General features: G+C 49.8%; 1 protein-coding gene across 3 annotated transcripts in view; it reads right to left on the bottom strand.

The window, feature by feature from the left end:
* The window catches only part of PLXNA4 (plexin A4), a 464525-nt gene that overhangs the window by 114838 nt on the left and 333472 nt on the right, over positions 1–16215 (bottom strand). For all 3 annotated transcript variants that reach the window (XM_059074236.2, XM_067042137.1, XM_067042136.1), the window contains one exon: positions 7439–7539. In XM_059074236.2, coding sequence (XP_058930219.1) covers positions 7439–7539 — 101 coding nt within the window. The remainder of the gene's footprint in view (positions 1–7438; positions 7540–16215) is intronic.

Here is a 16215-nt window from a genome sequence, read left to right as displayed (position 1 = left end):
TTCATGAGGCTGCATCTCTCCACGGCTCCCGAGAGTCCACAACTAAACAGGTATCATCTCCCACAGACTTAGGTCTTACCAGGGAAGCCACCCATGGCTTACAATTTTAAACATCCCATCCAACTGTGTAATCTTGGGCAAATTACTTAACCTCTTGCTGCCTCAGTTTTCTCATCTATAAAATGGGGACAAAATAGTACCTACCTAATAGAGTTATCATGAGGGTTAAAAGATGATGCAAGTAAAGCATTTAGAACAGAGCATAGCTCATACTTAATAAGCCCCCAATAAAACCTAGTATTATCCCATCCCTCCTCTGCTTTCCCATCCAACCCCTCCAAACTGCAGCTGACGCAGAAGCACAGCTCTCCTCCCAGACTGGACCACGGGGCAAATCAAAGATGAAAAGACAGCAATGGCTGCAGCACTCTTCCTCTTAATGATGGAGGGGGAGCCCCAGATGGCAGGAGGGAGCACAGAGGAAACGAGTGGTCTGGGCTGTAGCTCTGCTTTCTTCCTAGCTGTCAAAGGGTATTGAGAACTCAGCTCTCTTCCTGGAAAGTCAAGTTTAAGGTCAGTGTCAGGGATGTTTTGACATTTCTGCCATCCCTCAGGGCCCATGAGGGAGGAAGCTGCAAATGTTCAGAAGCACAGACAATTGACCTTAGAAGTGATAGGAAAATGTAGGGGAAGAATGGATTCCTTCTGAGCTCTAAAGGGTCTGTCAGGGTAATGGCCTCCTGCTCTTCTGGGACTATGATTTTTCCATGAGGCCAGGCAAGAGCTAGGAAACGTGCAAAGGGTTAATTCATGACCCCTGGGTCGGGGGGCTTAGATGTTTCCTTCAAAGGGGCTCCAGGTACTTCCGAAAGCATGCTCTTGCATTCCACTGTGGGGACACCTTGGACGTGGTGTAAGACCCTGCTTCATCCATTTACCAGGCAGGACTCAAATCGTGCATATGCTACATGGCTTTGAGTTTCCAGACAGTCATCCCTGTCAGCACCACTGCCACCCCCAGGAAACGCAGACCTGTAGGTGGCCAGCAGGAAGCAGGCTCCAGGAACACAGCCCGGGCCCCCAGAATTGGAGTCTGGCCCCTCTAAGCTCTCCTTCCCTCCCCTCCTCCCTCCACTTTCTCTGCAGTTGGTCCTCCAGCTCCAGTTCAGAGGTGCTAAAAGCCCTTGGGGACAAAGGCCCTGGCCCCTGGAGGGGTTATTATTCAAGTCAGTGGTTCCAATGAGATTATCTTCTCTAAAGAAGCAGCTACCACCGCCTCCCCTAAGCCTGAACTTTCACTGCTGGAGAATTCCCAGCCAAGTGGAAAATTAGAAGGGAGAGGAATGGAGAAAGGAAGGGGGTGAGGGAGAGGGAAAGAGGTGGTGATTAAGTTCTCTAGAAATTAATTCCTAAATACAGTGATGGAAATATTAACTCCCAGCGCTGCTGGCTGGGCAAACAAATTTCCATTTGGAAGTGGGGCTCTCTGAGTTCGGCCTGGGCGAGCCTCCAAACCGGAGTGGAGGCGGGGGAAACCACCGCTGGTCCGTGTCCCCAGGCCCTCCAGGTAGTGTGGGTCTACCAGCCTCGGATATCAGAACTGGCTCCTTGCTTCTCCCTGTAGGAGATCCCCCATCCTTAACACTGCACGTTGGTCGTGGCCTGTGCTTGAAGTGCAGTATTTGGGGAATCTGTGTTTAGAACATGAGGAGGTTGGAAACAAATGGGGTAGGGCTCCCCCAAATGCCCTTTACAGAAAAGGTAAGAGGAACCTTATTCAAGTTGGAGATCACGGGGGCTCTTTGATCACTTCTCCACATCTGGGAACCCTGACGAGGGAAGAGACCGGGTTTCCTAACATCTGCCTTCTAGGCAGATGGTGTGTAAGGGGTTTCTTATATGAAGGGCACGGACCAGGTGAGGCCTTTCAGTACCGTGACTCTAGGATGTGGAAGCACAGATACAGAGGGCCAACTAGGGGATTTGACGTTCATGGATTTTGGTACCTGCTGTGGGTCCTGGAACCAATCCCCTGTGGATTGGTTCTGTATCTATTGAGCTGGGGCGAGAAAAATTCAGATACACTAGGATCTCGCCTGGGACTCTTTCCTCTGGACCAGAGGCTGATAAATTTTTCTTAAAGAGTCGGGGAAGGGGGCTTCCCTGGTGGCGCAGTGGTTGAGAATCCGCCTGCCGATGCAGGGGACACGGGTCGTGCTCTGGTCCGGGAAAATCCCACGTGCCGCGGAGCGGCTGGGCCCGTGAGCCATGGCCGCTGAGCCTGTGCGTCCGGAGCCTGCGCTCCGCAATGGGAGAGGCCACAACAGTGAGAGGCCCGCGTACCGCAATAAATAAATAAATAAATAAATAAAAAAGAGTCGGGGAAGGCCACAGCATAGACTGCAAAGAGTTTGCTGGGCAGAAGCGGATCTGAACAATTCCTCGCGATTGTGTAGACATCCTGCAAAGAGCCCAAGGAGAGATCATTGACTTAGCGGGTGAGTATTCAGTAGCCCTTGGAGACAGGTTAAAAAATAAAAATAAACATAAAACCAGGCTATGGGATATGCTAAGAAGCAGCACAAAAGGACTGGCATTTTGGAATCAGTTTGGACTTGATTAACGGGACATTTAGTGTGACTGTGGAACAAACTGCTCTCTCTGCCCTTTCCCAGGTGGCCCTTGGAAAGCCACACCCGTGGCTGCTGAAGACTGTCTGGGAAAGAAGACTGTCTGCCATCACAGCCCTCCAGTCCCGGGGAGGACAGCGACAGGACAGGGACCACGGAGGAGGTCCTGGGTCTGACCCATAGCCTCTGCTTACACAGCCACTGAAGTCAGAGCTAGTCCCCCAGGGGGCTGCCTGCACATCTCTCCCTTAATTTTCAAGGCGTTGCTGTAAGATGGCTCTTCACTGCCATTTTATGGCAGGGAACTGAGCCCAGACTGGGTCTGTCCACAGACAGGTTCTTAGTTTTAACCCATCCCTTCTGTTTAGGTAGCAGCATTTTTCCTTCTCTCCTCCCCTCTCCTCCCCTCTCCTCTCCTCTCCTCTCCTCTCCTCTCCTCTCCTCTCCTCTCCTCTCCTCTCCTCTCCTCTCCTCTCCTTTCCCTCTCTCCATCTTGGCAGAAACTATACAAAGTGAGTCCTGAACAGTGACCCATGCCAGGGCATCCAGGGAGGGCATCCTTCCAAGAGAAGAAATTTGCAAAGAGGAGGGGTCCCGGGGGGGGGAGGGAAGGACTTTATAAAAGCTGATCTTATCTTTCGCCTGTCAATGTCCTGAGTTACATGAGCCTCCCAGGAGTGACGCTGATGGCCCTGCTGAAGAAAGGTAACGTCTGGGTCGATCGATGGGACTAGGTCTGTGGGGGATCCCGTTACCCACTGAGACTGATGGGCTTCTTGGCCTGGGCACGGGAGGGGAAAAGGGAGAGGGGGCTGGGGACCTGGGGGTTGGAGGGGTCTTTCCAGGCCCAGGACAGGTGAAAGCTGGGCTTCAGGGCTGTGGGTGCACTGCAGCCTTTCCTTTCTTTCACCCAAGTCAGAATAGGCTCAGGCCCAAAGGGGTGGAGGCCCTGCAAACAAAGGCTCAAGGTGATGGACAAATGAATGGTTTGTTGAAGCTGTCATTACCATTAGAAGCCAGCAAGCCTGTGGGCTGGGGCCCGGGGCTGAAAGAGAGGGCAACAGGGGTGACCCTCCGTGCTACTGGGTTGGCAAGCCTGGGCTCAGGACAACTGAGGGTGGGTAACAGGAGGGAGGGTTTCAGTTACATGAGCAGTTCTTAAGCCCGTTCAGTCTGCAACTCACCTGTACCCTTGCTGGTACAAACAGCCCTTTCAGCCCCCTGAGCCACCTATTGGTTGGGGCCCCATCTTGAACTGCATACATGCTCTCTCTCCCCTCCTGTTCCTCTCTCTCTGTTTCTGTCCTCTCTCTGTCACACACACACACACACACACACACACACACACACACACACACACACACACACACACAAAGTTTCTGCTGTCATTCTCTTCCCACAAAATCCCCCACCCTCTCACTCCTTACAGCCATGGGAAAAGTTGGCAAGAGTGACAGAAAATGGACGTATCTTGATACCACAAGGAACCCTCTTCCTGATGCTCTTGTGCACAGTTTTCCCGGGGCAGGCTGGCTGGGCCCTGCAGCACTTAGCACAGGGTCTTGTCCACGGTGTGGACCTGCCAAACGTGTTGATTCTAGCACAGACTGCCCCCCTCACCCCATCCCTGGACCAGAGGCCTGGTTCCCAAGAACTTGCTCCTGGGCAGAAGGTCTAAAGCAGGCCCCTTGTATGCCCTGAGCCTAGCACAGTGCCTGGCACAGGGTGTGTGTGTGGGGGCACGGTTCTCCTCCAAAGCGATGAAATCCCCTGCACTTTTCACCTCCCTCCTTTCCTAGTAAACTCAGGTGCCCCACGGGGAGCATCTGCAGGCCCTCTGGTCATCCTCATCCTTCCCACGCGGCCTCTGCCTGCCCCAGCCTGCTCCCTTCCCTCCTGCTTGGTCCACATCCTCATGCATCAATCTCAGCCATGAAAGTCCTGCTGGCATCTATTTCAAATGAAAAGGGGGTGCAAACTGGACATTTAGGAGAAGCAATGTCTGGCTTTGCCTTGAACTTAAGCAAGGAAGGAAAGAAAGGCCCACTGGGAAGGATTAGGAAGGGGCATGAGAGTACTTTCTGGATGAAGAAATACTGTATATCTTGATGGGGGTGTGGATTACCGGGGTTTTGCATTTATCAAAACTTTCCGAACTGTACACTGAGCATCAGTTTATCTCACTCTATAGAAATTAAACATTATATCCTGATCACAAGCATCTTAGCAGATTCTTCACCTGGCCACGTGGGCCAGGGGGTTCTCTTGGCCATTAACTCCAGGAGGGAGGGAGGGAAGGAGGAAGGATGGATGTACAGAGTGTCACGGCGGGAGGGCAGCCTCGGCCTAGGGCGCTCGTGAGCTGAATCCTCCTGGGGGGGTTGGGCTCTACGTCAGCACTGCCCCCAGCACCAGGCCCCATCCCACAAGCAGGAGGCTCAAGGTCACCGAGAACCACACCTTGAGCTGGCAGAGCCCCTTGGAGCTGGGGTGCTGGCTCTGGTGGCTGCACAGCTGGGGAATGTGGAATTGGGACGTGGTGGCAGATGCCCAGTTCACGTCCGTGACTGTTTTCTTTAGGCCACGCTGGGAGTAGAGAGGCTGGCTTCCCAGTGCAGGCTGATGGCTTCCTTTATGAACTGTCCAGACTTCACCTGACCCCAGTCCACCCCTGTTTTCTGCTGCTTGACAGGAGGCAGCTATTATGTTACTGAGGGGAAACTGAGGCCACGCAGGAAGTCGTCTCTGGTACCTCCTGCTGTCACTCTTGTTTAGCTCAGCTCTGGGGAGGGGAGGTGGGCGTACCCGCAGCGCCCCCGCCGCCGTCTCAGAGCCTCAGGGCCCCTGCTCTGCACAGGGCTCAGTGCTCTGTGGGGCGGGCCGCCATCACCAGGCAGGATCAAAGCTGACGCAGAGACCAGCCTTTGGGTCCCACAGGCATAGAGTGTCAGAGGGGGGCCAGCTTTTCTGATTACCCTTAAATGATGCCAGGTGTGAGAGGCTCACGCCAGGAGCAGCTGAGCCGTCCTCAGCCAAGCTGAAAGCCAGCTGGCCTAAGGCCCCCGAGGAAGCGATGGATCTGGAGCACAGTCCCTTTCTGAGAGGGCTCACTGAGTGGGACAAAGAAAACGACTCCCCCCCCTGCCTTGCGAAGTGTCATCTGGGTGACTCTTCTGGGTCGATCAGAGCTGATCTGGATTCCGAATGCAACCCCTTCCATCCTCTCGTACGGCGGCCAGTCTCAGGCGCCAGTGCTGTCTGTTACGATACACAGCTTTGGGTACACTCCTGTACCCAGTTTCGGCTCATCTCTAAGGTACTTGTTTTCCAGGGTAGGTTGATGGGTCTCCGTTTTTCCCCATCACAGCATATCCAAGGGATTTCAAACCTTTCCGTAGTGAACTCTAGGTCTCATTATGCCTGAGACTGTCACCTAGAGAGGGGAGGGTGCCCATCCTGGGGCCTTGGAGAGGTTGTGTTAGAATTTAAGAGGGGATGGCTAACTTTCAGAGGCACTCCTGGGGTGCAGTGAGGCAGGAAATGACTGGTAAATGCCATTGGCCACATACAGTTCAGGCTCTTAGTAAGAAAACTTAAGTCCTTCTTTTTAGTTTATAATAGTTGTGTCCAGCTCACAGCGTGTCAAGCTTCCAGGGTTAACTAGGAGTCTGGGGTTCCCGCAGCCATAGCTTGGCTGGGACCAAATTCCACAGAGTGGGTGGGGCCCAACTACTGTTGGCTTCTCCGCTCAGCGATGTCAAGGGTCTTTGGCTCCCCTGAGAAAGGCTTTCTGTTCTCCCCTCACGTCTGGGGGGTTGTCTGTACCCTACTTCTACCCCTCAGTTCATTTATCAGACTACCATTTGTCTCCACTGTATACCATTGCCTTCTTCCCACTTCTAGAGAGTAAAATGGAGCCAGCAAGGAAGAGCCACACGGGCGGATCGGCCAACACTTGGACCAGGGTTTCAAACGTTGGTCTAGTGACCCCGGGCCCAGGCGCTCTGACAGCCAGATGAGTGTTAGGACTGCAGAGGAGGGTTCTTAGGTGCTACGCACTTGAACTTACCCCTCAAATACCAGAAGATTCTGGGGGGGGATACTGAAGTCTGTTAAGTGGCTCTTAAACCACTAACTGGACAGTAGACATCACACACGTGATTTAGTGGCCCATGTGAGCCTGGAGAAAAGAGTCCAGGGATTTCCCTGGTGGTCCAGTGGCTAAGACTCTGTGCTCCCAATGCAGGGGCCCCGGGCTTGATGCCCGGTCAGGATCCCATGTGCCACAACTAAGACCCTACTGTCCAGATAAATAAATACATATTAAAAAAAATTTTTTTTTTTAAAAAGAAAGGAGTCCAATGCCTTTTTCTTGCTGTTTAGCCCTGGAAGGTCAGTCTACAGTCTACAGTCAACTTGCAACCAGAAGTGTCCAAAGATCTCCCTCCAGACCTCCAGTGTGTAATGATCCAGGGTGATTCTCATATCCTGACCCTTCTTCATTCCCATGCTGACATTTATTTTTATGGGAAGTTGACAATTTAAAGTGAAGTCAGAACAAAAGAAGGGAGATAAGTTTTACAAAAGATAAACAAAAGAAGGTAAAGATAAGATAAACAAAAGAAGGGAGATAAGATTTACAAAGGATACACAGATTTACAAAGGATACTTAGAAGGAAGAGAAAGAAAAGAGAGGGAGAGAAGGGAGAGGTCAAACAGTAGGAGAGTGGTGATAGAGAAGACGACGGAGGAGGGAGAGAATTACGGGGTGGGGGGGAGGCAGGAGGAAGCTGCCCACCGGTACTCACGTGTTGTGGAGCACACACCAGCCACAGTGGGGGTCGCCGGAGCCAAGGCACTCGCCGCAGCTCGGATACTGACCACAGGACTCCACAGGGACCCTGGTGAGCTAGGACAAGACCACACGGGAGACAGTGGTCAAGATTTTGCAGAACACCCATGAGTTCACCAAGAACTCGTGCCATCCTATCAGGTGTATCACCTCAAACCGCGTCGAAGCAGGAAGGGGCCTAGAGCCCCAGAACCGAAAGGGATCAGATTTTGAGCAGGAGGCCCAGAAGCATCGTGGGGAGACAGCCAACTGTTAATTTCTTAGAAGTCCCTGGGAACAGACTCCACAGACTTCATAGCACATTGTTATCAGAGATACGTATATCATGCACATTAAAATTTTCCCACCACCCGAACCCCCAGATATCTCTTACAAACGTGCCATTCATCACATATTTATCTTTTATCAATGTAATAAACTCGAATGCTTCTTCTTTCTCCGCTCTTGTTTCTCCTTTGCCTTAAAGTGTTTTACCCCTTCCCAGAACTTCTCCTTCAGGTTTCATCCTTTTTGTGGTTCCAGAGAGCGCTGAACCCAAGTCCAAGACCCTTCTCTCTCTCTTTAACAAGGTTGTAAGCCGCTCGCTTTGTAGATGACACTTGCTCACTCTCTCCTTCTCATAATGTTGGCCAACTGGCTCATAAGGTTGTTCACTCTGGTGCTTTCAAAGAGCAGCTGTTGCTATTTCTCTTCCTACCCACACTCTTTTCACGACTAGAGGTTTCCTCTCCAATCCCAAAACTTTATCTTAGCTTTCACCAGCAGCTTGTCAATGTAAAATGTTCCACATGACATTTCTGTTTAGCCCAAATGCTTCTATTTCCTGCATGCTCCGAAAGATCTTTTGAATTTCTTTGTTCTCCAACGTAGCTCTGCCCTGATGTCTTTTGACATGATTTCTCAGGGCCTGAGACATAGGACGTACTTAATAACGAAACACAGCATCAAATGGAATTTTAATTTTCTTCCTAGAGCCTTGGTCTTTCTTCTCCACTTTTGCCAGTTTCTTCTTCACAAAAGGTTTTTTTTTTTTTGTAATCATTCTTTTCCATTTGGGGTACCTTTTTATCTCAGTGGAGGACTTCTTAGCTAATCTTTCAGCTTGAGCTAAGAGAGTTTGATGTGGTCGTCCTTTTAAATTTCTTGCCATCAGACAGTAGACACGAAGAAGTATAAATCGCGCTGACCTGGCCGAGCCTCTGTGCTTCATGAGCAAATGCAGAGGCCGTGTTTTGCCTGCTGCTTCGTGGTCTGCCTCCATAAAATTATGTACCACTTGGCAGGGGCTACTTGTAACTCGTGCACAGGCGAACTGGCACTAGAGTCTGCTCAATTAGTCTCGAAGCTCTCTTTTGGAATTAATTAAGAATTAATTATTATTTTCAAATCCCACATGATTCCTTTTTCCTTTCCACCTTAATTTTCTTCTTCCCTTTATATATCTTTTCTGTTTTCTCAAGTGCCCATCGAGTGATCTTAATGACCACTGTGTATTTTTACTTCTTCCACGGTACCTTTTAGCTTCCTGCTCCTGTTCCTATAGCTTTGCCCTTGGCCTTGGTGGCCCTTTCTCCACATTCTCAGATGTCTTTCTGCACATTTGGAATTTTACCTTTCCTTTTATTACTGCTCATGCAATCAGCCTGGGCCATGCCTTGGCTCTGCCTACATACAACCTTCCCATTTTTGTAATTGATCCTGACAATCAGACTCTTACAAATTATACCCCTGGCTCTACACACAGTCAGAAACCGACCCTCGCCCTGTTGCCTCTTTAATTTCCTTCCCTACCCCTTAAATGGGCATAGACACGCTGGTCATGTGAGCATATAAATAATGGTGCCCAACTCAAAGTAGCTGGACCCCTAGGAATTCATGAGTGGTAACGGGGTCCACAGTTACTTTCAATATTTCCAAAAGCCTAATGAAAACTGGATCGTTGCTATCTTGTTTGTTTGCATACTCTGTGATGTATTTCCCATACTAAAAACAGGAAATACATTATTACTTAATAGTTTGTTTAGTAGGCAAAAATCTTTCAAAACTTGATGCCTAGAGCTGAAAAAATAAAAGGGGCCATAGATGATGAAAGTTGGTAACATAAGTACATAATAATGTTTTCATATGTTCCGGCTGCTTGTCTAGCACTCCATATTTTGCACAGGCTTAAAGAGGAAATCACGGCTTGTTGAAGCAAAAGCATTTTCTTGGTCTGAACTTAATATCCTCCCTGGTTTCTCCCAGTGACATGTTCTATAATCTGTCTCCGATGGCCGTGCCATGGGGTTCTGGGGTGTACAACACAAAAAGAGCCAGCTGCTTGTTGAACCTGATCTTCTCCAAAGCACTTTGCATTCAGATTTCTACAAATATCTTGCAACTGGCATTTAATAATGCCAATACCTGGAAATGTAAAGTCCTTCGTCTCTCGATTTTAAACAAGAGTCATTTTCATTTGGTTGGAAACAGTGTAGGAGCCTGCAGAGCTGGGTTCGAATTCTGACTTCCCCATTTACTGGCAATGAGATCCTATCGTCGTCTCTGAGTCCCATTTTTTTTCTCATCTTTCAACATGGAGATAAAAATCCCCCCTAATTCACAGAGTTTCCCAAAGCACAGATGACCCAAGAGGTTTGAAACCGCCTTGTAAATGATCAGGCATACTGCAAGTGACAATTAACTATTATTGTCATCTTTGTCATTCATACCCATTTTTCATTGCATCGCCGCTTTACCTCTCCCCCTCGTCACCCCGAACTGCTCTTCCTGGGCCTCATGAACTTGGTCAGGAGTTTAACGCCTGGAAGGACTTTTCTCCTTTATTACCCTCATTGCATCAATTCCTCCTTGAACTGGGATGTCTGCCCCTAAACCATTCACTGCTTCATCTTGGCCCAGCTTCCTAGGCTTATTCAGGGCTTTTATCAACTACAGTTGGTAAAACCTACTTTTCTTTGCTTTTCATCAGGGTGGATCCCTGTTGGACAAGGACGTAAGTCCTGGGAAGTTATTATGCTACCCAACTTCCTTTCACCTTTTCTTATAGGCTCTTTCTATCTGTACGTTCAGTCATTTTTTTATTACTCTTCTGAAATTTATCTAGGTTTTCTCCATTCTTTTCAAAGCATGGATGCTAAAACCGGGAAACTGCCAGGCTTCTGACAATCCATGTAGAAGGGTTACCATCATTTGTAAGCTGAGTGCCACCCACCCCTTCACCTTTCCAGGACTTTCCCAAAGAAAACCAGGCCCAGGGAAACTTCCAAAGTCCCACCATCAGACAGCATTCTCCAGCATGGCCACGCTCACCCAGACTGACCCCAAATCTCCCCATCTACCTCATCACTTTGCCTCACTGCCCATCCCGTGCGTAATTCTGGAAAGTATCAGAAATTTGCCCGACACTTTAAATCACTTCTGAAAATTAGATTTAGCCCATCATTTATCTGGGTGCAGTTCTTTACCCGAATGGCTCTGCTTACCTTCCACGCCTTGCTGGTAAGCTACGCAGGTGGCCAGATGGATTCGGAGCCACCTTGGCGCTGTGACTCTCTCTCCCCAGATACCTAGATAGATCCTCCACCCACACCTTACACCAAGCAAAGCCGGCTCCTCTCCTGACCCTGGAACACAAACCACTCCAGACGCAGAGCCACACGACTAACTGAAACCACCCAACGCTGATTAAAGTCTTACGCTACAGTGCCAGGCATGCTAATTAGCTGAGTGAGGGAGTTCAGACCACAGGAAGAGGTGAAAAAAGAAAGTCATGGGGCGGGGGCTTCTGCCTGGAGAACAAATCAGACGGCAATGTGACCTACCTAGAGGTGACTGTATCCTAGTGATGGATGGTCTCGGAGACCACAAACGAGTGAGGTCTGTCCCCTGTGGCCACTGGACTCCAGCAGAGGTGCTGACTGATGTGGCTGCAATAGCTCCCTCACTGCTTCTAGAGACAGGACCCCTGTGTGTGCCTACACTGTGCTGGGGGAGAGTGGGTGGGGGGCTTCGGGTAGGGTAGTCTTCCTTGCACATTCTGTCGGCGTTATGCAAAAACCTGTTGGGCAGTTCGGCAGTTCCTCAAAAAGTTAAACTTAGAATTTACCGTACGATCTGGTCATTCTACTTCTGGGTACCTACCCCCAAAGAATGGAAAGCGGGGACTTGAACTTGTACACCGATGTTCATAGCAATATTATTCACAATAGCCCGAAGGTAGAAGCAACCCAAGTGTCCATGGACAGATGAATGGATAAATAAAATGTGGGATATACATACAATTGAATATTATTCAGCCTTAAAAAGGAGGGAAATTCTGACCCAAGCTACCACATGGATGAACCTTGAAAACATTATGCTATGTGAAATAAGTCGGTCGCAAAAAGACAAATATTGCATGATTCCACTTACATGAGATCTCGAATGGTCAAATTCATACAGACAGAAAGTAGAAAGTGGTTGCCAGGGGCTGAGGGAAAGGGGATGGAGAGTTGGTGTTTAATGGGTGCAGAGTTTCAGTCTGGGAAGAAGAAAAGCATTCTGGAGAAGGCTGGTGCACGCGGTTGCCGTGCAGTGAGAATGCACTAATGCTACCGAACACTTAAATGTCAAGACGGCAAATTCTACGCGATGTGTATTTTACCACAGTAAAAGAAATCATAATAATTAAAAAAAACAACTATTGGGTAGACATAAGAACACCTATTTCCTTCCCAGCAGCCTGGGTCAAGGGGGAGAAGCTTTCTGTTGGTAGACCGATAACAAATTCATGTGTATGAAATGTTCTGAGGTCCCCGAGTGAAAAGATAGGCATCGTTACTCTTTTCAATTTAATCTCAAATGGACAGAAGTGTTTGGGGTGAATGTCTCTTATCGTGTGTTGTCATGTAAGTGGATTTCTCACTCTCAGGCTCTGGACCTCCGTTTCCTGATTTGGAAAAAAAATGTCACGGCCTTGTTCTACCCAGAAATGTTCCTCACCTCCCACCCCTTCCAAGAGGCACAGGGGAGGGTCTTGGAATGCACACGCTTCCCGTGGGGTCAAATGCCCTTGGTTTTATCAAATTCTCCTGTTATTGCTCAGCTTCTGCATCAGCAATTTCTCATCCCTAATTATGACCAGGAGCATCTGTGTGCCCGTCTCCATCCCACGTCTCTTTCCCCTTCCATTACCTTTCTGGGAATCCCAAGGGTTTGCTTTATCCTTTTGCCGGCAAGGTAAACTTCCCTAAATAATATAGTGTAGGTTTGTCTGGTTTGGAACTATGCTCAACAGAATCATGACCTCTACCCCCTCGCCTATCCAGCCCCATGACCGAGACCATGAAGTTACAGAACAATGACCTGGGACAGGAAGACAAGGAGTGACTCATAACGGAGCAAAGAAGCCCATATAGAAGTGCAACTCATGGCCTTGGCCTTTGTAAGCTTTCACTCTGATCTACAGAACCCATTTTCTGCTGGGACTGGGGCCTGGATGTGTTCAGAAGTTTTGCAGTTGCCTTGAGTTCTGGCCCCTACTGTCCAGCCCGTCTGGTTTCCCTGATATTCCGAAAGACGCTTCTCCCGAGCCACACGGTCCCACTCTGCCTGTTGCCGTTAGCATTCCAAAGGGTACCTGCTGCTCTGCTGATTACATTCAGAAACGTTCCATAGATATAACGTCCAGGTGTCTGTGTGCATCTCTAATTTGTTTAAGCATTTGATGTTCTGGTTGAAATGTGAGTTATTACTCCATCTCTCCTCTTATAACTGGATGCACTAAGCCTGATGGCGGGAGTTAATCTAAATGTCCAAAAGACTTCTTAAGTACCCAATTTCCTTCAAAATTGTCAGACAAGAAAAGAAAAAGAGGCACGATGGCGCATTAAGAAACTCCAAGAGGCTGCCGTCTGCACAGCAGATGCTGTGCCTGGTACCCACCGTCCCCTGTGCTGTCCTATCCGTCTCCTGTCCCCAGGCACAGGAAGTAGAGTTGGGGATAGTCAGTCCTTGTCTAGAAAATTATCAACTCAGCAATACGTATGGATCTTAGCATCATGGTCTCAGGGAGCCTCTCAGAGCCCCTCCAGGGGCCTTTCTTTCCTTTGGTGGCCTCTGGTTGCCTCTCCAGGCATTGTTTCTGCTGACTCGGGGCCAGGCAGGGGTTTGTAGAGCCCTGTCTCCTCGTGATGACCTCTAAGCCCCTCATTGCCAGGGCTTGAACCTGTGGTGGCTGAGCCCTGGCTTGGGAAGCTGTGTTTATGTCCCGTCACTCCAGATGCCTGGAACACATTCACTCATATCCTCCTTGCTTGGAGGTGGCAGGTATTTCTGAACTTGGCAGACTGGCAAGAGAGGCCAAGGTCAGAAGGCTGGTCATGGGCTACGGCAGACTGTGTTACGAGGCCCAACTCTCCATTTCCCTAAAGTAGCCTCTAACGTCACCATGCCCATCCCTGCCCGGCTTTATGGTGAATGGAGAGGTGGAGTGTCCTTCCCACCCCTTGACCTCGGGCTTGGCCTCAGGACTGGATCTGGTCCATGGGATGGCAGCAAGCACAGGGAAAAGGTTTGAGATGTGCCTTTGTGCTTGCCCTTGCCCTCTGTGCTTCTGCTTCCCCAGGTAGCTGCTTCCTCTTCAGCCAAATGAATCCATGTGGAGCAGACCTGAGCCCACCCCACAGAGAGGAGATGAGCTCAGCTGGTGCAGCAGCTTGAAGCAGAACCGCCCAGCTTAGCCTAGATCAGCTGACATGCAATGGATCTGAAGGTCCATGAGAATGAGAATCAATGCTTATTATTGTATGCTACTGAGTTTTGGGGTGATTTGTTACACAGCATTTGGGGGGCAATAGCTAACCGATACACAGTTCCTGGGCAGAAAGTCACACCCGGGTGCAAAGGTCCTGTGAAGGGGAGAGGGGAGAAGCTGAACGAGGAGGGGTAAGGTGGCAGTGTGGTAGTTTCTATCCTGAACACCAGACAGGTCTACATAAACACTCAGGTTATATGTATCTGGCACCATGATGGGGAGATAATTAATAACTGCGTCTAACATGACAAATGAATCTTCCCAGCATCTCCCATGCTGCCCAAACTCGCTATGACCGTAGATGTGTAGCTCTCAGGGAGGCCCAGCCCCTGAGCAAAGTACCAGAAAAGACTCTGGACAGAGAATATGGCTCTTCAGATGTTAATATTACCTTAATATTAATTAAGATATATTATATCTCTGCTGACTGGAAGCAGAGATGCTCGCAGGACCCTCTGTCCTGACCTCCTGGCTGTCCCTGTGCCAGGAAGTGATTTTATCTACTTGGCAGCAATAAAACTCGTCAAGAATGATTTGCCTTGAACTTTGCAATTTCTCCTGCTTGTGCTCTGGCCAGGGGGCTAGTTCAGTAGGGGCCTCACTTGAGAGCAGACTGATGTCCAGGGGCAAGGGGAGTGGCAACGGCTGTCACCATTGTCCCCACCTGCCTCTAGGCAGGGGTTCTGGGGTCAAGCTCGTGGCTACTCAGAACAGCAAGGACGACAGCCCCAGAGCACGAGGTCCGGGGAGCCGAAGTCCTGAGCTCTAATCCATTCTGGGTGTCTGGGTGACCTTGAACAAATCCTCCCCTCTTCTTTTGCCCTCACTGACTCATTTTCAGATAGGAGGCCCCGGCCTCCTCTGCCTTGGAGAATTGGTCACAAAATACTACTAATACACATGGTCTGGGAAGCTCTTTGCAAATAAAAAGTAGCAGATGTTGCAGAGGCCTGCAATTTGCTGCGGTTAGTAAGTATAAATGCCTAATAGGAAGCCAGTTTGTTCTGGGAACTCAGACAGCCAAGGAGTGAGCTTGATGCTGGAATCATCAACATATGCTGGCCCTCGTTAGCAAATGGCAGTAGCTGGGCCAGGAGCTCTCAGTGCGATTTCTGCAGCCTCTAGAAATCACCCCATCCTCACGCCTCCTGGTGTGGGCTGTGCCACAGTGGCCCGTGTTCCATTTAGCCAGACCCCTTGCCAAGCGAGGAGCAATCCCCTTCCCTGCTGCACAGATGCAAAAGCCACAACCCAGAGAGGCTGAGTAGCTTGCCCAAGGCCACACAGCACAGGGCGGTGGCAAAGGTGGAAACTGAAATGAAGCCGGGGTTGCAGCCTGCATCGGGCCAATGCACACTTGACCCCTTGTACACAGGCTAGGGGATTGAGAAACCTCTGGTCCCTCCACTGAACCCAAGTTCCCGGGTTGAAAATTCCACAGCACTGGAGGCTGCTTACTGTAAACCAGGAAGGTCTGGCTGAGTTCAGGAGCTGAGGGGCCCCTTCAGGGGGCAAAGGGGTCTATCACTGAGTAGGAGCCCTAAAGAGAGGTTGACAGCAGGTCTCAGTAAGCCCTCCTCTTCCAGGGAGACCCCCCGGCTCCTTTAAGCATGGCTGGGGAGGAAAATGGAGTTTGGAATAGCTTATCTCAGGGCCAAGTAGAAGCAGAGATTTGGGGGCAAGACAGACCTGGATTTGAAACCTGGATCTGCCACTTCCTCTGTGGCTTGGACAACTTTCTTAACCTCTCTGAGCCTCCTTTCCTTCATCTAAGGATGACAGGAAGCACCCTGCAGGGTTGTTCTGGGGGTGCATTGAGATGACACATACGAACGTGTTAGTGCCATGCCAAGAACAACCCTGTCGTTCCAGCGTCTTTCTCAGATGAAACGCCCCCATGAGGGGTGGTGCGAAGCCACCTTTATCCGACCACTCTTGGT

This window comes from Kogia breviceps, chromosome 9 (genome assembly GCF_026419965.1).
Source record: "Kogia breviceps isolate mKogBre1 chromosome 9, mKogBre1 haplotype 1, whole genome shotgun sequence".
In the NCBI taxonomy this organism is placed as follows: domain Eukaryota; kingdom Metazoa; phylum Chordata; class Mammalia; order Artiodactyla; family Physeteridae; genus Kogia; species Kogia breviceps.
The sequence above is the reverse complement of the archived record's forward strand: the minus strand, read 5'-3'. Positions and strand labels throughout refer to the sequence as shown.